The following is a 25,888-nucleotide window of genomic DNA, read 5'->3' on the forward strand; positions in this document are numbered from 1 at the left end:
GGAGCCATTTGCAAAAAATCTGAGGTCTGGCTGGCAGAAAAGCAGAGAGAAGACGGAATGGGGGGAAAAAAACAACGAAACTATCAAAAGAGGTGCAGAAAAGGAGATTTTTGTAAGGAAAGAGGTTTCCCAGGCAGCACACCGGGAATGGCGGTGAAGACGCAAGTCCCAAGAAAGGCCCGGAGAGGCGGAGGCACAGGAACAAGGGTCATGCGCGCGAAGCGGTTTTTCGAGGAGCCTCGTTAGCGCAGTAGGTAGCGCGTCAGTCTCATAATCTGAAGGTCGTGAGTTCGATCCTCACACGGGGCAGAGATGGTTTCCTCCTTTTTTTTCCTTCCCTCTCCCGCAGCCAGCCTTTGCCAAGGGAAGGGAATGTCTGTTTCTTTCATGGAATTGGAGCAGGAGGCGGGACAGGACGCGGCGAACGCGGCCCAGCCCCGCACCAGCCCGCAGCGCGCCGGTCACCGGGCACCGGCCCCGCCATGCGCACGGTCCCTCCGCCCGCTAGGGGACGCGCACGCTGGTTGTGTCGGTTATAGACCAGGCGTCCGCTACCTGCGTGGGGCGTGGCGCGGCTACATGAGGAGGCGCTGATTGGAGGAGCCGCGCAGTAGGCGAGGCCTAGCGGCGGGTTGGGCGGTGCTGATTGGCTGGGCGCTGCGGCGGGCGGGGCTAGCGGCGGGTACGGGCAGCGGCCGGCACGGTGGCGCGCCCCGGAGCCGCGGTCAGAGCGGCGGCGGCCATGGCCGTGTGTGCCCGGTTGTGCGGCGTGGGCCCCGCCCGCGGCTGCCGCCGGCGCGGCGCCGCCAGGGAGCAACGCCGCGGCGCCGCCGACAGCGAGCCCGACACCGATACGGACCCCGAGGAAGCGGGAGGTGGGGGCGTCACGGAGGACGATGAAGCCGCAGAACGCATTGAGGGCGGGCGGCCCCTGCCGCCTTCTGTCGAGGCCGGCCCGGCCGGGCGGGCCCCGCTGTCCTTGTTGGAGCTGCCCCCGGAGCTCTTGGTGCAGATCTTCGGCTCCCTGCCCGGTACCGACCTGCCCAGCCTGGCTCGAGTCTGCACCACCTTCCGCCGCATCCTCCGCACCGACACGATCTGGCGGCGGCGCTGCCGCGAAGGTACCGCCCGCCCGAGGGGCCGCCCGGGCCGGGGCTGAGGGGGGAGCGCGGCAGCGGCCGTGAGGGTGCGGGAGCGCACCGGGGGCGCCAGAGGGGATGGGCTGGGGGTCCTGAAGGGCTGGGGCCTGGGGGTACAGGGCAGGAAGCAGATTTGGGGTGCGGACTGTGGGGCCGAGGCTCGCAGGGCTCCACGTGTGCGGGGAGGAGACCTGGGCACATCTCGGGTCCCCTGGGACACGGGCCCTTGGTGGTGGCGCTTGACTTGAGGCAAAGGGCATCGAACTGGGGGTGTCCCCTGGAGGAATGGAATGGGAGGTGATGCCTCCATGTAGCGTGTCCTTGGGGAATCCCGAGGACTGGGAATGCTCAGCCCCTGCACCGGGGAGGAAAGGGGGGGACCTTGGGGTTCCTGGAGCCACGGGGGAAACACCGGGAGCTGGGTCCGGAGAGGCCGGGCCTGGGTAGGGGCATCCCTTGGGGAAGTACAGAGCCTTTGGGGAAGTACACAGTGTGGAGAGGTTCCAGGTCCGGGTGTGCGTTTTCCAGGAATGCTCTGGTGCCGGGATGCTGTGCTGCAGTAACGTGAAGGCCTGGAAGGTGTTTTTCCTCTGTGAGGCTGCGGTTCCACCTCCTTACTCCTCATCCTCTTCCTCCCGCCGCTGTGGCTCTGTGTCCTCTGTTTGTTATTTCAGTCGTGTCTCACCTCCCAAGGTCTGCCTTGCTGTGCTCATCCTCTCTCCAAACGCTGCCATCCTGCCAGGGGCTCCTGCTGCCAGCACATGAAGTCATGTGTATTTTCCTGTTTGCTTTCTGTTTTTAATAGCAGTGAGGGCACGGGGATGAGAGATTTGGGAATGTCAGTGGCTGCCTGCAGTGGGATCTGGTGGAATGCCTGAAACCTTGCAGGAAGGAATTTGTGCCTTATCAGCACTATCCAAGAACCTTTGGACAGCACAAAGGCTGCACCTGGAAAATGTAAACCAAAGCATTATTCCACAGTTCAGCATTGTCGCAATAATTTCACACTGGTTTTAGGAGACAGGCTAATGAAATGGTGTTAATTCTTTGCTTATACTTCTCTAGTGACGTGGAGATTTGTGTGTTTGATGAATGGTTTGCAGAACTTCACTGATTAATTATTTTAATAGGTTATGATCCTGGCAAAATGTGCATATAGAAATTTATGTCACTTGTAACTCTGGGCTAGGCTGGCTTGTAAAAAAGACCCACTGGATTAGGTCTGATGGGGATTTACATTTATTTATCAAATTCATGTCTGCTCTGTGGATGTTCTTTCCAATGGATAAAGCTCAGCTGAAATTTAAGGAAATGAAGGAAACAGTGGAATTTGTATGGCTAAAACTAACCTGGACAGGAGGGAAAGTGTCAAGACAACACTTTTGTCTATGACCCTTAGCTAACTGCCAGGTGAGAGGTGTATAAACCCAGTTTTGATTCTCTTTGCATGTAATTTCTCCAGTTTCCCAACATATCCATTCCAAGCAGTGTCAGAGAGTGCCTTGGTGGCTGCTGCTGTGGCTGAGGAGGATCCTGTGCCCAAGGCAGGTGCCCAAGCTGTGCTGAACAGATAAGGGGCAGTTCCTGGCTAAAATCTTCCTACCATGGTGAAGCTGATTCTGAACCTTTTAACCAGCTCTGGTTTTCCCAGCTGGACTTCTCAGGCTGTTTGTGGTGCTTTGCATTCTCTGCTGAGGTAGGACTGTAACTTTGAATGGTTGTACACACAGGGATAAAATTGGGCATTATTTTATAGGTAAACATCAGGTGTTGGTAAATAAATACACATTTAAAGCTTAAAATATTCTGTGCTGTGTTTCTGCACAGCCATACGCTGTGTGATAATCAAGCATAAAATGTAAACATAAAATGTCATTGTTTTTTGTAATATTTTCCAAAACCAATTCCCATCTGAGCTCAGTGTTTAAGTGTGTGTGTTTGTGTCTGCCTGAGCCTTGCTGTGAGGCTGCATGTCCTAAAAACAGAACAAGAGCACGTGTGCCTTGCTGGTTTGTTCACTCTGAGGCCTCCTGATGATCATGGAATCACAGAATATCCTGAGTTGGAAAGGATCCACGAGGATCATCCGAACCCAGCACGATGTTCCAGGAGTAACTGGGAAACTTCATCTTGCTGTCAGCTGCATGTGCAAAGCCACTTCTGTTTTTAGGAGTGCACAGCAGTGCAGAGGCAGGAAAGAATCCTGAAATAATCAGAGCAGAGAGGAGCTTCTCTGGGAGAAGCTGTTGTTGCAGTGCTTTGTTTTGGCCATTTTTTCCCTCTCTCTTGGACAGGAGCAGCCTGGCTGTGCCCCAAGTTGGATGGAGCCCTCAGTCCTTGCAGTGTTGATGTCTTGCTCTGCCCTGGGCCAGCCCAGCTGTAGATTAGTCTGAAAACATGCTGTGATTATTCCAAGTGTCCAGAGCACTTGTCTGCCTGAAAGTGGAGTGGCTTTTGCTGCTGGTGGAGCCCTGGGATGAAGCAGGGGGAATTGTGTGACACTGGCAGAGCTGTTGTCCTTTTATCATTGCAACTGTTTGGGGTAAACAATGTCTCTGGATTGCTTCCTTGGCAAGGGGAGGGTTGCAGTCACTTCCATGTTTTCTATAAATAGGAGATTGCTGATCCCTGCAGCAGGAGCAGAATTAAAGCTCGTGTCACCCTGGCTGGTGGCCTGACCTACCTTGATTAACACCTCATAGTCCATTTTTAATCTTTCATTTCTTTCATCTTTAACCAGAACAGGACAAGTGCAGCAGAACACCTGAGAACAGACCAGCAATGCAGAATAACCAGTTCTAGAGCTTGGAAGAAAAGTCTTTTGTTTGTGAAAACAACCTCCAGCAGCTTTTGGGCCTGCTGGAAAATGTCGGCCAAGGTGCTGAAGTTTGTGACCTTCTGGTTGTGTGGAAAGAAGGGTGGGAAATGTGGTTTGTACATTCAGTGAGGAGACTTTTGGGTGGGGTTCAGCTCTTAAAAGACTCCAAGGCATCCATACAGAAGTTTGATGCACAATTCTGCCAGAGCAGGAACCATTTCTTGCAGAGCTGTGCCCTAGTGAAGGTGGCTTCATAGGTCACAAAGCTCCAACCTCCCTTGGTGTGAGGTGAAAACATTGTGTGGTGTGTTAGTCTTGTGGCTTTTCTTCATCTCTGATGCCCTTTCCTGGCTTTTAAACCCCAGCTTGGCAGTGCTTGGCTGTTCCTCACTGCTCAGGCAGGTGCTCAGCACTCTCAGCCACCCCTCAGAGACTCTCAGACCTGTCTACAGTTGAAGCTGCCCCTCCTCTGCTTCAGGGTTTCCACAAATGGGTGCATTTGTTGCAGATCACATCTCCTGTTCCTTGATGGTAGCCCCAAGCCTTCCCCTGGAGAAGTGTTTGGGAGAGGACTGGGTGTGTTTTAATCTGATTGCTGAACCTTTGGAAACAAGAAACCAATTCCAAATTTGTCCAGCTGGTACTTCAGAGCTGCTAACCTGAGTATCTCCCATTTTTGTGGTATCTGGAATAATCCAGTGAGTTTGTAATCCTCTCTGTTCTATGTCCAGCCTTGTGAGCTTGCATTTACCCAGGGATAATTGGAAGATTTGATTAGCCAGGACACAGTGGAAGTTCAGTAATGGTGAAGGGAATCAAGCTCTGCCAGACATCCTCATTTCCTCAGAATTGTGGATGTGCACACACAGCTTCCAGCAGCTCCCTGGGGTTGCCATGCTGGGAAAGGCAGCAGAAAAGCAGGAATTTGGGCTTTGATGTGAGCACGGGGTTATTCCCAACCTGGGATGGAAGAGCCTTGCTTGTTTTTAAACTCCAGACTGGTCCTTGCAGGGTGAAGGGGACACAGCTTCTTTTGGGGAGGAACAGGGAATGTGAGGCCTGGGAGTGCTGGAGCAGGGCAGGGGATAAATGGTAAATGCCACTTGCAGAAGTGTTAGTGCAGCTCATAGCAAATGGAGATTGCTTTTCCAAGTCCTTAAAATCCTGTGCATGTGACCATGGAAACAGCAGCATGTCCCTGTGTTTGGGAAATCAGCACTCCTTCTAAACCAGCAGCCTTTCCAGCTGGTCACTGGGAACCTGAAAACCAATTTCCATCCTTGATTTGCAAGCAGGATTAAATAGCCATTTTCCAAGGGTGTGAATTTGGTGACTATTAACTCCTTAAAATAAAAATACTTTACTCAGTGAGCTATAGCACTGAGATACATTTCCTTAAAATAGATTTAATTGCACTGAAGTGGAATTTTCCAGGAAGCTCAAGCCCTTCACATCTTTCTTGGAAAGGGATTTCTGTTCTCTGTAAAGAAAACCTTACCAGTTTTATTTTTCTCTCATTATCTTGTAGCCCTGTTTGCTGTTTATTTATGTCCCTCTTGCCTTCTGGATTAAAAGGAGATGGCCTTTCTTGCTTATGATATTTGGAGGGGTTTTTTTTTAGGCACTGTGAGCCAAAAAATTGATTTTTTCCATAAAATGGCCATGCTGGTGTGAGCAGCTGGGTCAGAAGAGCTGCAGTAATGCACTTATGGAGCTCAGCCATCACTGTGGCATTTTCACTCTCTGTAGCTGTTTGCTGACCAAAACAGGATAAGAATTAGTTTTAAAATGAGTCTTAAAGCACATAAGGATGAGATTATTTATCACTAGATATCCAAAAGAGTATTATCAAGAAAAAAATAATATGTAGCAATATAGAAATCCTCAATTTTTGTATTATTTAAAGGAGTTTATTTGAATCTTTCCAGATGAGATTGGAATTACAAGCACTTCAATAACAGCTTGGCTTTGATAAAATTTCACTGCAGGTTGTCAGGGGCCCTTGCATGAAGCTGTGACATCAAATCCCTTCCCAGGCTGTTATTTGGAGGAAGCTGCTGCTGGTGGATCTCCCATGGCACTCACTTGAGGGATTTATGGGTCAGGGAGAAGGCTTTGGGGAACTGTGGGAAGAGGGAATGTCACTCTTGGTGCTGTTGGAGATTCCATTTGGGGAGGCTCCTCCAGGTGTCTCCTCCCTTTGCCATGTACTACAGATCCCTTCCCTGCCTGCAGTGCCCAGGGCTCCTCTCACCTGTCCTGCTGATGCCTTGGGGAGGCTGGGCAGAGTTACAGGATAAAGCAGGGATTTATTAAAAGGATCTCCTCAATGGATCCACCTCGGGCAGCACAAGAGCCCAGCCAGGGCTGCACCCAAGATGAACCAAAATGGCCCCAAAATGAACCCAAGATGAACCAAAATGGCCCCAAAATGCACAACCACTCCCGGGGTCTCTCCCTGGGATCAGTTCTGCTCCATTTGCATCTTGCAGTTCATTGTCCCATTCCAGCTTTAGCCCAGGCAGTCCCACCCTGCTTGTTTTTTCTCTCTGCAGCCCACGGTGTTTGTGCTCTTGGGGCTGAGATTTGGATCATTTGTCCTTGGTGCCCAGCTGGAGCAGGAATTGTTTTGTCTCCCTGCTCTGTGCACAGAGCTCACCATCCCCTAGTGTGAAGCTCAGACCCACACGCTAAAGCAGCACAGAATCAGAAAATATAAAATCTAAAACTTGAGGCATCTGTGGGGCCAGGTGAGTTTTGTTTAGGTGCACAAGAGTTACCTGTTCCCAAGCCATGCTGTACCTGCCTTTTTCCAGGGACTTTCCAATCAGCTGGGGACATTCCACACTGTTCCTGCCCCCCTTGGATGTGTTTACATCCCTTGGATGTGTTTACCCCTCGCTCTCTCACGTGCAGAGGGGTGCTGGAAGCCTGGAGGGCTCTGCCAGGGTGGCTCTGCATTGCCAGGCTCTCCATGGCTCTGCAGCACTCAGCTGGCAGAGCCCCAGCACTGAATGCTTTGTTTGTGCTGGGCTGTTCTTCCTGCCAGCTCGGCTCTGCTCACTGTGCTTCCCCAGCCCACCTTGGGGCTCAGAGCCCTCAGAGCTTCCTCTGCCTTTGCCTGCAGAGGTCAGCGGGGATTCTGCCACTGCCCTTGGCATTTTTTGATGAAGGGCAGCATGTTCGTTGTGCCTGTGCCCCCCTCACCCTTGCTGCTTAGCCAGGGTGTGCAGGATGTGTATTCCCTGGAGACAGACTGCCAGGAAACCTCTCTCATGGTGTGCTTGCATTTATAGACAGGAGGAGGCTGAATTAATTCAGGGAAACTCTTGCCTTTCTCATATTTGAAAGCTGACTTCTCTCCTGTAGCAGGTTTCCAGCTTTAGGTGGTGCTTCACAGCCACAGTTGTTGATTCAAGGATGCTCAGCTGAGGATAAATTTTGTATTTAATGGCTTGATGAGGGTCTGCAGAGATACAGTTTTGTGTCAAATATCTGGCAGGTGTTTGTGCTGCTGAGGAAAGCTGCTGTTTGATCTGTGCTGTTGATGTCTTTGATGTCTCTGTACTCAGATCTGTCAGGGTCACTGCAGCAGGGTGGCATTGTCACTGCTGATTTTTTGGGATCTCCCTCCTCTCAGTTCCTCCCTCTGCTCTTCTGAGAATTCCTGGCATAGAGACATTAGTACTTGTTTTTTTTTTTTTTTTGAAGTTTCTTAGAAGTTTGACGTTGACTTCCTGAAAATGAAAGAAAAGAATCTCATTTTCTGCTTCAAAGCTGCTCCCAGATCTCCAACTCCCTTTGTTTTCAGGGGGTTCTGGAAGCAATCAAAGGCATCTGACTGCACAGCAGCCCTGTCTCAATCTGATCTGCTTTCAGTGTAACCATATTTGTACATGCTGGGGCCTGTTTTATGTCTGTGTTTCATTCTTTTTTGAGCCTGTGACCTTTCCTTCAGGATCCTAATAAGCGGTTTTCCCTGTCGGGTACCTCAGTGAGGGAAGGTAATTGCTGCACACAGCGGTGATTTGCTGGGAGCAGGCACACAATCCCAGCTGCAATGGGGATGTCTCCCACATTTCACACTCCTCCTGGCTGAGATGTGAGCAGCTGGCACTTTGCTGGCTGTGTTTGTGCCTTATGGTATGTTTGTGGCAGGCATTGCTCGTGAAATGTCTTTGAATCTGCAACAAAATCGTATCAGGTTTTGAAAGCAAAAATCAGATTCTCGGTCTGCTCTGGCAGCTTCAAGAAAGCACAAATCAGATTTCAGTGTAATTGATGTGAAGGCTCCAAACCTTTTTGTGCCAGAGTTGACCCTTTTTTGCTGTGTTGTTGCAGAATATGGAGTGTGTGAGAACCTGAGGAAGCTGGAGATCACAGGAGTGTCCTGTCGAGATGTTTACGCCAAACGTAAGTGATAAAACCAATCCAAACCTTGCTTAATATCAATTTTGAGAGCATAGAAATGATGAATATTTATTAAAATTTAATGGCAGAAGTTGCTCAGACTGACTTGCAGGGGTTTCATTGGGAAGTCGACGTGTTTGGAGTTTTATTTAATACCAGGAGTTGGGATTTCTGTGCCTCCCAGTCCTTTGGTGGGAAAAGAGGATGGAGTTTAATTTTTAAATGAAGTTTATTTTGAGGGATTTTCATCCTATATTTTCAGATCTTGCTAAAGAATTAACAGGTATTTTTTTCTAAGCCTTGATCTCAGTGAAAGGAAAGGCTGTAGGAGAGTGGGAAAGGAATGAGCATTCCCTGAAGGAAGAGAGCCTGGCAGGAGCTGTCTGTGTGTTTTGGGAATGTCTGTGGGTGTGGGACCCTTTAGAACCCTGAAATAGCAATGACCCATTGATCTTAAAGCTGGGAAGAAGAACAGGTAGAAGGACTTTAATCCCATCTTTAATAGACTGTGCTGAGCATCCAGAGGAAAATTATTTCATCACCTGATACCTCTCTTACCCTATTACACTACACTAGGGATGGAACTGCCTCATTTTCCTGGCTGGGAGGGCTGAGTGATGCTGAGCCAGCACACAGATGTCCCCAAAGGAATCCCACTAACCCTCAAGGCCTCCCTTAATTCCCATTTAATCCCATATCTTGGTGTGGTGACAGCCACGCAGCACACACCAGGTCAGATCTCAGCTCTCCATTGCCCTTTTTAAGTGGCACAACAGCTCTTCATCACCTGTAGTCCTTTTCACTACATATCTTCCATGGTTCAGAGATACTAAAGTGATATTTAGTGCTTTTTATGCACAAGCTGTGGGTAAAAATGGCCTCACTGGCTCAGGACTGTGGTGACTCTCCGGCCCAGTATCTCCCAACCATGGCTCTGGGCAGGGAGGCTGGGGAGAGGACAAGCCTGTGGGATATTTTCCTAAACATTCTGACTGTTTCCAGCTTTCCAGAGTGTAATCGGGTTATTTATTCAAAAACCTGAAATAAATCTGTCTCACACATAAGTTTCCATGAGTAGTTTTCAAATCCATGGCCTCCATTAGCAAAGGGTCACACGTGCTGTGTGAGAACACCCCTGAGATGGCCTTTCCTGCCCTTCTTTGTAAGATCTGTGTTTGTAGGCACCCAGCAATCCCAGGCAGGGATGGTAACTCCAAAGTGGCAATGCTTGGCAGCTCTTCCTGGCTTTCAGGATGCCCCATCTCAGCTCTTCTGCTCAGATTCTGCACTTTGCCCTGTGCCAGGAGCAGTCTGCTGCTGGTGTCACCCCATTTTCTCTACTGTCCCATAAACCTCTGTAATTGCAGAGGAGTTAATTTGGGATTACTGCATTTTCCATTCCATGAGTGTGCTTCTGTGAGAAATACTGGGGGAGAATGGGAGCTGAGCTCAAGTGCCTGAAAGCAGAACTAATCCAAGGCCCATGGAATGACTTGGTCTTCTTGAGGCAGCAGTGCAGAGTTTGAGGAAGGACTTTGATCCCACTTGGAGTTCCCTGGATGCCATTTGTAAATAACATCTGTGGGAACCTGGAACAGCTCTGTGTGAGAAACCCTGCTCAGTGAGGCTGAGTGTGACGGAAACAACTGGAAGCAAAGTCAGGAGAGAGCTGGGCTTCCCTGTGTGCTTGGTGCAGATCCATGGAGGTGTTTGCTGGTGCCAGTGGAGCAGAGTTTGCTGGCACTCACCCTGCTCTGTCTGTTCAGGTATAAACCCCCGGGTGAAGTCGGGGCGGTTCATGCGAATCCTGCCCGACTACGAGCACATGGAGTACAGAGATGTTTACACCTGCCGTACGTACCCGCTGCTGCTGCTGCTGCACCCAGCACGCCAGGCTGCTGCATGGACTGTGCCCTGCCCGGGGGCAAAGCACTGGGCTGGCCCTGGGACAGCAGGGACGTGCCACCAGGGGTGGCTGGAGTGTGTCACAGGAGCGCTGGGGTGGCAGCGACAGCAGGGCGGGCACTGAGGGCTGCTGGGTTATCTTTGGGGGCTTCTTGGAGCATCTCTCACTCTGCTCATGAGGCATTGCTCCTTTCTTTGAGGAAAAAATTCAGATACCCAGGTGAGGCCTCCCTCTGGACTGGCAAAGAGCTTTGTGGTGATTCACAGTGAAATCCACAGCCCTTTCCAGTGGAAAATGCTGAGTGTTCCCATAGTAATTCCCTCCCTGCACACTCAATCCTTTTAAGCACCATCTCTGTCTCTAGGAGACGTTCTGCTAATGTTTTAAACATTGTGATTTGCCTTCCTCACTTTGGATAACCTTTTTTCCCCTCCTTGTGTTGTGTTGAGGGAGGAATAGTTAAACCCTTGGAGTTTAGTGTTCAGCAGGAATTGAGGGGGAAGGACTGATTAGTTTACATCAATTAAGGAAGCCAGGACTATTTGGTGTTTATTTAGAGGGGGTGTTGAGCTGTGTCTGATGCTCCTTTGGGTCTGCAGAGTTTGGCAGACTCCAGTTCCTAACCCACTGCTGCTTGGGAATGGAGTTTTTCACACACATGAATCAGTGAGTGGATGCTGCAGAATTCCCTGTGCTGAGGGAAGCAACTGAGCAGGGGCCATGCAGGGGAGGTGATGCCTTTAATGTGAGTCAGGACAGAGCAGCAGCAGGGCTACAGCAGGAACTGGGACAAAGTTTGGGGTTTGGCAACCTGGGATGCCTGTTCTGGAGCTGGATGGGAAGGAGGAACAAATCCAAGCTGCAGGATTCCTTTGGAGGCTGGATGTTTGCTCCAAAAGTTAAATGGCATTTAGTGCTGTTTCCTCAGTTGTTATTTCTTTAGCTGCAGCCCCCAATTTCTGATGTGCCCCTTTTCTCTTGGGGAGAAGCTTGGATGGTTGGAATTGGTGATCTTAGAGGTCTTTTCCAGCCTAAATGATTCTGTGATTCTGAGCCCATGTGGTTTGGGATGCAATGGCCCATTTCCTCTTTTTCCCCTCCTGTGCTGTCAGGATTTTCCATGGAACTCTTCCCTAGTTCCTGTTCATGCAGGGTCAGCCAGGTGAGCTCAGATCACTTTCCCCAGGGGTTTAAGCTCACCTGGATTAAACCCCCAGGGGTTTAAGCTCACCTGGATTACTCTGAGCTCTTCCCACGAGCAGGTGAGGTGTCACCAACCAGGGCACTGCTTTCATTGCTCCAGCTCATTTTGCTTCTAGAGACCTTCCTGCATCGAGGAATCTGGGGGAATTGCAGTGGGTTGGGTCAGGACATGCCCCAAGCAGCCTTTTGTCCATGGGAGATTGGCATTCCCTGCTTTCCCAAGGCCATTCCCAGCTGGATTCAAGCCTTCTTCCCATCTGAAGGGTGTGCAGAGCTGCTTGTGGAACTTGGGGAATATCCAGCCTGGGTGAAGGCTGTCCTGGAGCATCCTGTGGATGTGGTTTTGCTCCATTTGGCAGGATGTGGACTCAGAAATTTGGATAGGCAAGAGGCTTCTCCAGACTGAGCACAGGCAGTGGAAAAGCTTGGAGAAGAACCCAAGTGCTGTTTTCTTTCGAGGAGCAGGAAGGGAAACAACTGCCAGATCCATGCTGTCTCCTATCAGGAGGAGCCAGAGCTGGAATTCATCAGGTTTTCCTGCAATTAATATTAGCTGCTGTTTTGCTGGAGCTCACAGACAGCCCAGGCTTGAAAACTGAGCTGTGTTTTGAGACTTGTTTGGGCCTTTGGCCAAGCACCAGCATTTCCCCAGTAAGTTCTGGAAGTGAATGGCATTTTTATTTTGGCCTCCTGTGTTCAGAACTCAGCTCAGTTTCCTGAAATTGCTGCTAACAGGAGCTGGGCTAGGAGAGACATCCCCATCCCCCTGAGACAGCTTAGTTTTCTGTCCTAAAAAATAATAATACATTGAAAATGGCTGGATTTTATCAGCTCTGTGGCAGGCAGGGTAGAAGGCAGTGTGGTGGGTGGAGCAGCTCATGCCATTAATTATCATGCAATTACTGAGCTGGGAATGGGGTTTGCCTGCTTGCCTTAGTGTTGTTTGTGCTGCACTTGGTTCCCTGGGTGAAACCAGGCCAGTCTGAAATTGTTTACTGCCCAGGAAAAAGGCTTCTCCAGGCCTATTGGCAGCAGCTCTGGACATCCCTCTCTGCCATCCTAAACTCCTGTGGAAGTTCTTGTTTTTGGTGGAATAAAACCACTCCTGTAGTTCTTGCTGTCTGAAGTAATTAATGCACCAAAGCTGCTGGAGCAGCTGCACTGAAACACAATTCTTCTTTTAAATTAATGCAAACCCAACCCTGTTATTCAAGCCAGTCCTGGAGGTTACAATGAGTTACTGTGGCCTTCTGAGTTGGCCATGGATATTGAAATATCAGTGAAATTTCTTCTTGCCATCTTTGTGGAAAGAAGGAAACAATGTGCATGCTGCTGTTCCTGCCCAGAATGCCAGAGTGTGTAATCCCCTCTTGTGAAGGTTCTGGTTGTGTGAGGAAACCAGATGGACCAAAGGGAGTTAGATGGACCAGAGCAATGGCTGTGTAAGGACTGGAGCTGGGTCCCATCTCTAAGCTTTCCTCACCACAGGAGGTTTAAGATCATTCTGTAAAAGCCCTTTTTTCCTGCTTGCTGAAAATGTCCCTCTATTTAGGTGGGATTGGAGGGACAGCTGGCTCTGAGATGAGAAACAGGGAAGCCTCAACTGCTAGAGCAGATTTTGGGTGGGTTTTGGAAGCAGCTTTTGGGCACTACTGAGGTGTAGCTGCTTCTGTAGAATTTTTAAGGCCGTGACTGATGTGGCCACACCACCAGATTCCCAAGCTGGAGTGATCCAAGTGCTTTGCCCGTGCTCCCAGTGGCTGTTTCTAAGGATGCTTAACCCTGGAGCCAAGTTTGTCTACACAAGGCAGTGAAATGCTTTCAAAATCCTCCAATTCCCTGTTCCTTCCTGCCTTCCTGCCCTTCCCTGTTTTCTGTTGCTTTGCAGTGTGAAGCATTGAGTGCATTTTTGGTAACTGGAGGTGGCAGATGCTTTTATTTGTTTTCAGCTCTGGTTATATTGTGTGATTTGCATTAAAGGGCCTGTGTTGCAAAAGTTTTTTGGGAATTCCTGAGGTAGGTGGTTCTGCCCTTCCACAGGGCCGGGAATAAAGAACACAAATGTGTGTGAGCTTGGGGGAGGGCTCAGCTTGCACACAATCACTTTTCCTGAGTGAATGCAGTTGTGGGTGCTGTGTGCAGCCTGGCAGCAGGGATTTCATTCCCGAAATCCCAGATTCTGGGCTGGATGTGCTGATGAGTGTCTCCCTGTTCCCCAGTGCTGCACCGCTACCGGCACATCCTGGGACTGTGGCAGCCGGACATCGGGCCCTACGGGGGACTGCTCAACGTGGTGGTGAGTCAGGGCCTCATCCCGGGCCTTTTGGGGCTGGCAGCTGCTTTTTCACACTTTCCACACCTGGCAGCCATTCCCAGACCACTAAATAGTCTGAACAGTCAGCCTTGAGTGGGTGATTTGGACACAGAGGGTGCTGCGTGGTTCTTTCCTGGTTTCTCTTAGGTTAGACCTCAGGAGGAATTGTTTCACAGGGAAGGTTGTTAAACACAGGAGATGGCTGCTCAAGGAGGAATCCCTATCCCTGGAGTGGATGTGACACACATTGCTGTGGGTGGGGATTGCTCACAGGCTGGACTGGATGGTCATGGAGATCTTTTCCAGCCTGAATGGTTCTGGCATTCTCATCATCACCAGACAATTCTTTTATATTTCAGCTCCACTCCAAACAGCCCCAGGAGCAGGTGGAAAACATGATCAGTGTTTGAGGGAAAGGCTTGATTTAGAGTTTGACACTGATATTCCAGTGGCTGGCACAGGAATCTGTTCATTTACTTCATTTTCTTTGCCTGCAGCTGAACCTTTTGCAAAGGGCTTTGCAGTTGTGTGGTTGGCAAACCTTTACCCCAGCCCTAAGACTCGTGCATCAGGTGTGGAGTAACACTGGTGCAAGATCTCTGGAGCCTGGCAGCTCTGATGCTGCTGGGAGAGCAGTTAATAAACAAGATTTGACTCTGAACTGTGAGAGCTGGGACAGGAGTTTGCCTGGAGCCCTCATTCTCTGCGCCAGGGTTCACCAACTGCCAGCCTGAAGTGAACAAATCACGAGGCCTTTGGGTTTTGCAAGATTCTGTTGGAGGAACTGGTGTAAGAGGGCATCCAGCTGCATCTGTGCTTCCCCTGTGACCTTATAAAGACTTTGTCTCAGATCTCTCTGTTTGGAGAATATCCTGCCCCTGGAATTGCAGGCCCTGAGGGAAAGGATTCTGGTAGGTGTGCAGGAAGGGGGCTGCCACTTGTGCCTCTCAGTAGAGGAGAGTTGCTTCCTGTGTTCTCTGAGTAATAAAACCAAATAATTCCTCATCTAAAAAACAGGGATAGTCATGGGAAGCAGAATATCTGCCAGCAGGAGCTCTCAAACCAATTAGAGCCTGACTTGCTGTGTGGTCTTTCCCTCTGGATGCTGCACTCCAGGCAAGTCATTTGCAGCAATAAAGGCCTGAGCTTTTTCCAGTGGTGCAGGAAGCCTTGTAAAGAAACCCTCCTCACCCTGGGAGTGCATATGGTCTGGGTTAATGGCTGGAAAGCTGTTTGGGAATGCAACAAACTGTTCTGCAGCTCCTGGGCCACGAGAGGCCTCAGAGAGACTCCTAAGGAATCGTACAAAGCTGATCCCCTGGGCTCTGTGTGCTGTCCCTCTGCAGGTGGATGGTTTGTTCATCATTGGCTGGATGTACCTGCCCCCTCATGACCCTCACGTGGATGATCCCATGAGATTCAAGCCCCTCTTCAGGATCCACCTCATGGAGAGGAAATGTGCCACGGTGGAGTGCATGTATGGCCACAAGGGACCTCATAATGGCCACATCCAGGTGAGCTGCTCTGCCTCCCTCAGCCCCGTGTGTGCACTTTGGCTCTGGAAATGGATCCGTCAGGCAGCTGGGAGAATTTTATTTCAGAGATAGGGCTTTCACCAGCCTGCTGTGTGTGTGGGCAGCAGCTTTACACTCATTATGTGTCTGACAAGTTGTGTGGGCTGTTCCCTGCTCTGAATCTGTTCCCTGGCAGTGGCACAGCCAGGCTGTTGGGCTGTTTTCTGTTGGGCTGGGAGCACCAGGATGTGCACAGGCTGGGGAAGGGATGTGTAAGCAGGCCTTGGGCAGCTGCTGAGTGTGCCCAGGCAGACACAGACCTGTTCTGCAGCTCTCTCCAAGGTGAGACCTTGAGAAGGGGATGCAGCATCCTTTGGATGCTTTGAAAAGCTTCCTGACAGGTTTTCTTTAAAGGAGGAAGCTGAAATAGGGAAGCAGCTTAAAACTATTATTTTCATTAGAGTGCATTGAGGTTTTATTGCTTATTTCTCTGTTCTGTAGCTGCTGCACTGGGTAGCAGTGAATGATTTCTCTGTTGTAGTAAATCCCGTAATGTTTGTTTTGTAAAGCGTTTACTGGGAGCAGTCTTAGCCATATCATCCCAAGCATCTCTAGACAGCTGTGTAACCTGTTCAATTCTCCTCCCTGGTAACTGCAGATTGTAAAGAAGGATGAGTTCTCCACCAAGTGCAACCAGACAGATCACCACCGGATGTCAGGGGGCAGGCAGGAGGTGAGTGCTCTGCCAGGGCTCTCACTGAGCCTCTTTGTGTGTCCCCTTCCTGAGATCTGCCCTCAGCTGCTGCCCTTCTGATTTCTGTGTGATTGGGCGTGGATGAACCCCCAGGCTGGGAGCTTTTGGCTCATTCCCTGTTTCAGGCAGTTTTCTGTGTCAAGATTCTCTTTGAGCCCCAGCACCTTCCTCCTGTTTTGGTTGCAGAGCTGTCCAGGGAGGGTCAGCAGCACTTCTTGGCCATCAGCAGCACTCCAGGCTCTGATCTGAGTGCCATTGCTGTCTGTATAATTAAGATCTTTCAAACACAGTGAGCACCAGCTGCACTTGGATTCCTGCTGGTCAGTGAGGCACCTTCCCACTGCTTGCCTTGCTCGAGGGATTAAAAGCTTCATTTGGTTGTTTCTCCTGTGTGTGTCAGCTCTACCCAGCAAGGCAGATTCCTGACTGAAAGAGCTGTGTTTAAATGCAGGTGTAAATGGCAGGATGAATACCTGTGCCAGGTACTACTGTTTGCTTCCAGCTGGTTCCACATGACAAATCTGATATTTCAGCTGCTTTCTTGAGGAATGCTGTAAAATGTCTGTCTGCTAATGGGAAACAGCTGGGTGAAAGGTTTAGTTAAGTGTTTTCTGGTGCTGGAGCAGATGAGAAATGCTTTAATACTTCCAAAGCACCACGTTAAGTGTGCGTGGCTTTATGGAAATTAGAGGATCTGGCTTGGGAAGATAAAGGAGGCAGGTTTGGAATATCACTTGGCAGGCTGCTATCTCAGTGTAAGCTGTTATCACACCAACTCATGGCAGGGTATTAACTTGTCAGAGCTGCAATTGGGGTACTTCAGGAGATGCTTTCAAAGCACCCTTTGGATTTAGATGCATCAGTATTAAATCAGCAGGATTTAACCTCCTAAACCCTCAGTGCTTTTCAAAAGCTTTTTTCTTTTATGTTGAGCATGTCAGGACAGGGCACAGGAGTCAGCTTGTGGGCACACAAATGAGTTACTGTGAGAGAAAGAGTAGATGAGCCACTTTGCAGTGACAGGCCGTGCTCATGCCTTTATTCCAAGGAGGTTTGTGCTTCTACCTGGGATTTATTTGAAGGGGATCCTGTTTATTGTGTGATCACCATAATCACTATTTGTTCAGCCTATTTCCAAGCCAACACGTGCTTGTTCCCAAATCCAGCCACGTTTCCCTGTCCTTGGCAGAGGATGTGCCCTGTCTGTGGCTCTGCCAGTGAAATGTGCTGTCACAGAGTCACACAGTGAAGCCATTTTGGGGCACATCAGTGAAGTGACCTCATCCTCTCCCTTTTCTCCTGGTGCTGCAGGAATTCCGGACGTGGCTGAGGGAGGAGTGGGGTCGGACTCTGGAAGACATTTTCCATGAACACATGCAGGAACTCATCCTGATGAAGTTCATCTACACCAGCCAATATGAGTAAGGGCTGCTGCAACTTCACACTCTGCACACTCTGGAGCATTTTTCCCCAAGATGAGGTTTTCCATGGGCTTTCACAGCCAGAGGAATGTTGTGTCTCTGCAGTGCTTCCCAGCTGTACAGGGAGATGAGATGGAATGAGCAGTAGGAATAGGATTCCAAGTTCTGCACAATAACTATGCACAGTAAGGTGCTTTTGAATCATTTAACTCTGTTTAATTTGAAGACAGAGCAAATGCCTGTGATCCCAGGGAGTGTCTGGTTATTATCCATATTAGTCAGTGTGCTCTGTAGTGCAGGAATTAGAGAGTCCCTGAGAAACTGGGGATTTTAACCAGCTCTCCAAGCTTCTGTTAGCAGGCACCTCACTGTAACAGATGTTTAAATATGCTTCACTCTCAGGTTCTCTGGGAATCTCAAGGGCTGAGGAAGTTTCTTTGCTGCAGGAATCTCCTGCTATGCTCACGAGGATGGTGGGGAGAGCAGCGCAGGGAGGGAGGGAGGAAGTGCTCGCAGAGCTCTAAAGCAAATCCTGAGCTTGCTGCAAACACAGATCCTGCCTGTCTTGACAACATCCCCAAGCTGCTGGAGGAGCAGAATGCAAACACAGAGCTGCTGGGAAGGGTTTTTTTCCTGATTTCTGTGATGTTTTTCTCTTGCACAGCAACTGCCTGACATACCGGCGCATCTACCTCCCCCCCAGCAGCCCCGAGGACCTCATCCAGCCAGGCCTCTTCAAAGGCACCTACGGGAGCCACGGGCTGGAGATTGTCATGCTGAGCTTCCATGGCAAGAAAGCCAAGGGCACTAAGATCACTGTGAGTGCATTTTCCTGTCTCTCAGGTGCTTTGTGAAAGTGTTCTCAGTGGATGTGCAGGAGATGTTTCTGTTTGGGAGCTGTTCCACGTGGGGATTGGTGGCACTGGGTGAATCTCGGCACACACACAGTGACCAGGATCTGCTCTGCAAAGTTTCTCCTGGCTCCCCCTTCCTTTCCTCTCCCTTCCAGCTGCTTTCTGTGAGCAGCTGGTAGCAGGTCACTGGAGATCCCGTGTGTGTGTGTGAGGAGCAGGTACCAAATGTTGGCAGCTCTTCACTGAAGTCAGGCAGGGGAGCTCCTTTCCTCCCTGCAGGGAGGGATTGTGCAGCTGCAGCTTTGACTTTCTTTCACCCTTGCAAGGTACAGCTTTTGATTTACAATTCTGGTTCTGGGAAGGGGAAAGCAGAGATGGCAAAAAAGGTCCAAGCAGGGTTTTTTTTATTGCCAGCTTGGTGATTGTAGAACAGGGTGAGCTATTAACAAGTTCAGGTGGTGGCTCTGTAGCACTGGTGTGTGCAGCCGTGCTGTTCCTTCCTGTCCCTAGGGAGATCCCAACATCCCAGCTGGACAGCAGACTGTGGAGATAGACCTGGCACATCCTCTGCAGCTGCCTGACATCGAGACCCTGCGTGACTTCAGCGAGCTCTCCCGCATCGTGCTGGAGGTGCAGGAGCAGGTCCGGCGGGAGGAGCAGGAGCGGGAGCAGAGCCAGGAGGAGCAGGAGCATTCCCAGCAGGCTGCTTCCCAGCCTGCCAGCCCCCTGGGAGGAGGAGGTGCTGAGGGGGAAGAGACTGCAGCTGGGGCAGAGGGGAAAACCCAGGACAAGGCCCCAGCTTCCCAGCCCTTCGTGCTGCCCACGGGAGTGATATCGAGGAATGAGGATTATCCCCGGACCTGCCGAGTCTGGTAACTGCTGCTTTTATGGCTGATTCAGTTTTGAAAAGGAAGGGGAAATCTTTGAGGTGTGTCCTGTATTTGTGTGCCCTTTACCTGCCTGTGGATCTCCCAGCCCCTTGGGCTCAGATTTCACACAATCACAGAATGGTTTGGGTTGAAAGGGACCTGAAATCCCATCTTGTTCCAACCCTGCCATGGGATTTCCACTAGATCAGATTGCTCCAGGTTGCTGTCTGACCTGGCCTTGAACATTTCCAGGGATGTGGAATGCACAGTCTCTGGTTCCTGCCTCTGCTTCCCGATTTCCCAGGCTTTGGTTTGTTCCCTCTCTCACCACGCTGTCATCTCCCATCCCACTTCCTTGCTAGATTTACTTCAGAAGCTGGCACCTCTCCTGAATTCCACACACCCCCCCCTTTTTTTTTGGTGTGTTTTATGTCCCAGAGCTGCTCAGCTCATATATTTAGAACAGTTGAAGCTGCTTCCCATTCCCATGTGTGTCATTGATGTTCCTTGGCTGTGGGAACACAGTGCTCTCTCCCACCTTTCCCTGGCCTCTGGTGCCTTGGGGCAGCCCTGGCAGGTGCTGAGCACCCCAAGCAGGAGTTGCAGGCATGCAGAGAGCTGTGCTGAATGGGAGCAGGAGTTGGTGAAGCAGCACATTAAATGAAGTGTGGAAAAAGAGCCCAAAAGCTGAGGCTTAGACAGGTGACCTTCAGCCAAACATCTGTGCTCATGGAAAAACCTACCCAGAGCTGGTTAATCCCAGAAGGCTCCTGCTGTCACAGCTCAGTTGTGTTTGGATAAAGCCCTGCTCCACCTGCTGCTTGCTCAGAGCTTTGGCTGACCTTTATTCCTCCTCAGGTCCTGGTAGATTTTTCTGCTTTTTAGATTTTTCTCCCGCTTGGGTTTTGCCTCTCTGCTTGCGCTCTCAACATTAGAGAGAGTGCTCTCAACATTTGAAAGCCTTTGCTTTCCTGGGAGATTGAGCCTGTGCTGATCCTTGAGTTGCACAAGTTAATCTCACATGTGTTTGGGGGCTGAACTACTGAAAAACCCAGCTTTGGTGTGCAGGTGCTAATTAGGATAACCCAAAGCAGGAACCTGCAAATAGCAACGGGGAGTTCCTTGTCTTAATAGAAAAGCCGAGTGTGAATCTCGCTGTTCTGTCAGAGTGCCTTGACCAGAGTTTTGTGCTGATTTGTAACTAAACACTGGGTGATGCTGGCTGTTCTCACACCTGTTTTGTCCTCATCCCCTGGCAGTTTTTATGGGACAGGCCTCATTGCTGGCCACGGCTTCACCAGCCCCGAGAGGACGCCGGGGGTGTTTGTCCTGTTCGACGACGACCGCTTCGGCTTCATCTGGCTGGAGCTGAAATCCTTCAGCCTCTACAGCCGCATCAAGGTCTCCTTCCAGAACGCCCAGGCACCCTCCCAGGAGGCCTTTGATGAGATGCTCAAGAACATTCAGTTCCTGGCTACTTGATGGGTGTTTGTGGTGCAGGACAGGGCTCGGGGTGGCCAAGGCTGCTGCGCTCCCCAGCCGGGCTGGCCGGGGATCCTTGCTCTCGGTACCTCTGGATAGAAGCATGCACTTTGAATAAAGCCTTTTAACCCCAAATGTACACACATCCCACTTCAGCCATCCCTGACTGCCCTTTCCTCTGTGCCACTCCACGCTGCTTCCCAGCAGTCCTTGTTTCCCAGGCTGTGCTTTGGAGAGCTGAAGGATCCTGCAGAGGAGGGAGCAGACCTTCCTTAGTGCAAAAAAAAAGTATTGGGACAAAACCAGCTTCTGGCCAGAGCTGGACAGAGGAACAGGCAGTGACAAAGCACATCCTCCTCTCCAGAACATTTCTGTGGGTGCAGCTTTGCCAGGAGAGGCTGGTGTGATAACTTCATCCTTGCTAATTGCAGTGTGTGGTTTCCTCTGGAGAATTCCCTCAGCCAGGGCAGGATCCCCACTGCAGATGAGTGTGTGCAGCATTGGCCTGGCTTCTGGAGCTTGATGGATGTGCTGTTCCTGGAGCTCCAGGTCTGGGTGTCTCCCTGAGACCAGAGATGATTTTTTCTCCTTGCAGGAGCTGGTTGTGGGATGGAAAATGGATGTAAACTGCAAAAGCTCTGATGTGTTCAGACTGGTTTGTACCTGGAAGGTTTTCTCTTGCAGAGTGGGTCTGAAAAGGCACAGAAGGAGCCAAAAGAAACCCAGCTGTGAGCTGAGCCCAGTAGGCTCCAGCTGGGCAGCAGAAGGTGCCACATGTCACTGGTCCTGTGTGACCCCAGGGCTGCCATTCCTGCTCAGGTTTGCCCTTCAGAGTGCAGAGTGACAAGGGATTGTCCTTGCACTGTGTGGCTTGTTGTGGCTCCTGGAGTGGTGGCTGCTGCTGCCCCACTCACAGAGCCCTTTCTCCCTTTCTAGTTGCACTTGTTTGATCCCAGATGGTTTTGTGGCAGATCTGAGCTCCAGTGGGAATTGTGTGCTGCAGGCAGGGGGAGCAGGTTCCCTTTAGCTGTGCTGTGCAGGAAAATCCTGGATTGCTCATCTGCAGGCTGTGAGTGGTGCTGGAAACCATCAGCACTAACTCAGCCCTTTGTTGCAGCTGCCCTCTGGCTGTGATGACAAACTCCAGGTCCCTTCTCTTCTCCCCAGATCAGTGTCTAACAAACCCCTGGTGTTACAGCTCTGCAGTTTTAGGTCTGTGAATGTGTCTGGACCTGTGCTGGGAGGTTTCAGACCCCTTCTGTGGAGAAGTTTCAGTCCCTGCCTGGTTCCTGTGCCTGTGAGCAGCTTTTGTTCTCACTCTCACAAGGGCTTTTTGCTTTTTCTGGCTCTCATGTGTTCCCTCAGCTGTGTGAGAAGCCAGGCTCCAGCAGCAGCTCATGTCACTCACAGGATTCATTCCTGTCTCTCTGGATAGAATTCTCCAAACCTCTGGGAATTTCAAGGTGATTTAGGGCACTTTTTGCTCTGTTTCCTGCAGCTTTGTGAGGAGTGCCTCAGTGTTGGGGGTGAGGAGCAGTTTGAGGCCTGGAGAATAAGCTGGGAAAGGCAGGGTGGTTGTGAGGGGTTTCCTGCAGAGGGAGGAACCAGCTGGGATCTCACAGGGCTGGCAGAGATTGAGGTGCTGCTCTCTGTGCCTTGAGTGGGCAGAGAGGGGACCTGGAGCTGGAATTTTGGGCACCTCAGCCTTGTGCTGCAGCTGCTGAGCTCAGTGCACAGCTCCTGCCAGGTCTGCAGGCAGAAGTTTCCAGTTTGGTGCAGGTTTCTGGGACAGCTGGAGATGTTCAGTGCTGGGTTAATGGTTGGACTCAGTCTCAGAGGTCTTTCCCAACCTAAATGATTCTGTGATTAGGATTTTATTTGGTACCTCAGTGGCCTGTTTATCTTGGAATTTGCTGTTGGGCTGCTGCAGTTCTGCCTTGTGCTCTAACAGCCCAAAGGGATGGGAGATGTCCCCTTGGGCAGCTGTTCCCATTGTCTGTCCCTAAAACCAGCTCTTGTTCAGCTGCATCTGTAGCTGTGATTGCAGATTCCTCCCCACTTAATATCCCCACCCCAAAAAAATCCTAAAGTTTTACACAACTGACTTGATAATTTTTGCTTTTAGCTTTTAAATTACAATTAAATTTTTTTAAATGGAGATTAAAATCCAGATTGCATTGATTGCCCTGCAAGTACCTGAGGCTTGAGTCACTCTCACAGGTACTGAGCTGTCTGTAGCCTCTGTCCTGTGGCACCTGGGCAAGGTGTCACCTGTTTGTTGTTGGCACAGGTTGTGCATCTGCTCTTCTCCAGGCTGCCTGTCCCTTCTGAACCTTTCCAGTGGCAGTGCCAAGGGTCTCCTGATGGCCAAACCTGCTTGGCTGCCTGGAGAGAAGGGCTTTGGTAGAGGCTGATGCCCTGTGGGAATTTTCCCAGCTCTGCCTTGCCCCTGTAGTGGCATCTTTTTATTTATAACTCACCTGGCTGGCCTCAAAATGTCAGGATAATTCCTGATTAAAGGGAAAACTGCAGGTACCCCTTGGCTCCATTCTGTCTGGAGCAAAGGAAATAGCAAATTTTGTATTAATATTCCTCTGATGCCTTTTCTCACCTTCTGCTGCTCCAAGCCTGGCAGGCTTTTGTGGCATTTCAGAAGAAAATTCCCTCTGCTTTGGCTGAGAGAAGCATCCAGTGCAGATGGATTTGGGAATGCTGGGATGCTCCTGTGCCTGTTCCTTTGTGCATGGCTCTGCCACTGCTTCCAGAGCAAGGCAGGATAACATGGAGTTAAAATTCCCAGCTCTGGAACCTTTGGGAAAGGGAGAAGATTTAGGAGCAGGCAGTTTGGATCTGCTCCCCCATGGTGGGGGGGATGCTCCTGCTTTCCCAGAGCTGCCAGGCCAGGGCTTTGCTGTGCTGGGTACAGCCTGTACCAGCCCTGCACAGCTCTGCATTCCCCTCTGCTTCCCCAAATCCCACTTCTGCAGCCCTTGGGATCTCTGTGAGAGCTGTTGACAGGGATAATGTGTGCTGGGGCCCTGCAGATGGTGAGAAATCTCTGCTGCCGACGTCTCCCCGTCCTTGTGGCTCTGCAGGAAATCTTGGGGACAGTTGGCTGGAATCCTTCAGCCCAGATGGGTGGGAAGTGCTGGCGAGGATGGAAAACAACTTGTCAGGGGTAGGAATACTCTTGGCAGGAGCCTTTTGGATTAAACAAAGCCTTTGCAGGGGGGTTGCAGAGCCCCAGTGGCCACTGCAAGATCTGGGGCTGAATTCTGGCCCGGGGACAGCTTGGGGACAAATGTCTCGGTTAAGTGGGTTCTGCTCCTCCATCCAGCTCCCTGTGCTGTCAGAACACATGGATTTGGCCAGCTGGAAAACAGGAACGTCAAAGCTCCACTTTGTTTGCCTGGTTTGAGGGCTGTGAATGTGCTGTGCTCAGGCTGGGGGGGACTCACTGCCCTCCACGGGGGTTTGGCAGGCTGGATTTTAGTGAGGAGAAGGAAAAAGGATGGAATTGTTTGTGAATTTGGGTGTCAGCTCCATGGTGGAGCTGCCAGAGCTGCCCTGGGATGGGAGGGCAGCTCCTTAGGAAATGTGTGCTGGGGAAAAAGGGAATTGTGTGCAAACGTGCCTGGAGGTGTCAGCTCCCAGGAAAAGCCCAAACCACAGCTGGCTCCGTGTTCACTTTTCAACAAGGATGACTTTTTCTTGCTTTTTATTAATTTAAACCTAGTGGAACTTGATGGGAGTGTTGGGTGTTGTGTGGAAATGGGTTGTTTAGGCTCAACTTGCTAGTTTAGGGAATGATAATGTGTTAACTCTGTCTTGTAGCTGGCTGCTCACGTGGCCACTAATCCTCTGTGCTGTTCAGCCTCCAAAGGCTCCTGCTGCCCTTACCAGTGGGACAGGGAATTATTTGGGATGTGCAGTGGAAGAGAGAGGTACCAAACTGTGAGTGCCACTGACCTTTGGGTGCTTTGTGTGCTGAACTAAAATGTGTGGTTCTGGTTTTTGTTTGGATTGCAATCCTTGGAACTTCTGAGGCAAAGAGCACTTGGCTCTGACTGTGTTCATTAGCTTAATTAAAGCAATCTGCACTTTTTGTTTTGTCATTGATTACTCCCCCTTCCCCCTTCCCATGTGTATTTTGCACTCACCACTTTAACATGACACTGATGGATTAATCTGGGCATTTCCTGTAGGTTTTGAGTGTGGATAAGTCTCTATAAAAAGTATTAAAAATGAAGGTGAAACATAAATCCCTGCTTTGTACAGAGGGCAGTGGGGGGAAACCATAGGACATCCACCACCACAAATATCCATGTGGAACATGAGAAATTGCATTTTAACCACCTCACCTGTCCAGGGGCTGGGGTTTTGCTTGTTCTTTTCTTGGTGGCTTTGAGAGGAATGGGATGTATAAAATCAACACCTGGCCTGCTTCACTGCAGGTTCTGGAAAGCTGAGCAAGCCCTGTGTGTTACTTTTACACCTGATCATTGTTACCCAAGGAGCCTTTTCCAATTTCAGATAATAAAAAGCAAAGTTTTGTGAACTTAGTTCTGTTTGCTTCCTTTTTTCCCCCCTTTGTCCCAAAGGAAAATGTTGGGCCAGTTCCACTCTCCTGATGTACAGCTGCCTGTCTTCCAGCATGGGATGGAAACAATTCTCCCTTGTTTGGGTACTGGGTGAGCAGTTCTGATTTCCTGAAGATGTCAGACACACATCCCACACCTCATGCTGTGAAATCCCAATTCCTGCCTTGTCCCTGTTTTCTGTCCTCTCCTGGGCTGCCTGTGGTGCCTGGCTCCCTCCCCCAGCAGGTTTGGGGTGGCAGAGCTGGCACCCTGAGCCCTGACAAAGCCTCCTGCCCTCCCAGGCCCAGCTTTCTCAGATGTCTGGAAGGAAACCTGAAGTAATCCTGGATATTTTTTCCCCCCATTCTTCCTTCCACTTGGTCTGAAAGGGATCAGCTGGCACCAAAGCAGCACGAGGGATGGGGAGGGCGAGGTGATGGTGTCAGCCCCTTCTCTGTGGGATCAGACTGAGAGTTGTCTGTGTTTCCTACACTTCAAATTCACACCCCCTCCAGCTCTGCACTGCTTTTCCAAGGGATGCTGTGGAAATGGGAGAACTTGGGGCACGAGCTCAAGGAGCTTTTCCTCCTGCTGTTGCTGCAGGTCCTGTGCCAGCGCCGTGTT

At 50.4% G+C, this 25,888-nt stretch overlaps 1 protein-coding gene and 1 non-coding gene across 3 annotated transcripts; both read left to right on the forward strand.

Annotated features, from left to right (window-relative positions):
• The first annotated feature begins 236 nt into the window (after positions 1-236).
• On the forward strand, positions 237-309 carry TRNAM-CAU. Its single transcript has one exon. It is a non-coding gene; the product is annotated as a tRNA-Met (tRNA).
• Positions 310-713: 404 nt separating this feature from the next.
• On the forward strand, positions 714-25,246 carry FBXO31 (F-box protein 31). Of its 2 annotated transcripts, XM_030956205.1 has the most exons (10): positions 714-1,121; positions 8,299-8,370; positions 10,134-10,220; positions 13,696-13,772; positions 15,137-15,304; positions 15,963-16,037; positions 17,370-17,479; positions 18,144-18,297; positions 18,844-19,205; positions 20,462-25,246. In XM_030956205.1, exons 1-10 carry the CDS (start codon positions 743-745, stop codon positions 20,682-20,684), a joined length of 1,707 nt encoding a protein of 568 aa, XP_030812065.1. In that variant the 5' UTR covers positions 714-742; the 3' UTR covers positions 20,685-25,246. The 2 variants fall into 2 exon arrangements, with proteins under 2 accessions (XP_030812065.1, XP_030812064.1); XM_030956204.1 differs by lacking the exon at positions 10,134-10,220.
• Positions 25,247-25,888: the final 642 nt, after the last annotated feature.

This window comes from Camarhynchus parvulus, chromosome 11 (genome assembly GCF_901933205.1).
Source record: "Camarhynchus parvulus chromosome 11, STF_HiC, whole genome shotgun sequence".
Classification (NCBI taxonomy): domain Eukaryota; kingdom Metazoa; phylum Chordata; class Aves; order Passeriformes; family Thraupidae; genus Camarhynchus; species Camarhynchus parvulus.

Coding starts and splice junctions, on each gene's coding strand:
- FBXO31 (XM_030956205.1), top strand. CDS start 743: ATGGCCGTGTGTGCCCGGTTGTGCGGCGTGGGCCCCGCCCGCGGCTGC. Junction 17,480..18,143: donor ATCTACACCAGCCAATATGA/GTAAGGGCTGCT, acceptor TCTCTTGCACAG/CAACTGCCTGACATACCGGC. Junction 19,206..20,461: donor CCCCGGACCTGCCGAGTCTG/GTAACTGCTGCT, acceptor ATCCCCTGGCAG/TTTTTATGGGACAGGCCTCA.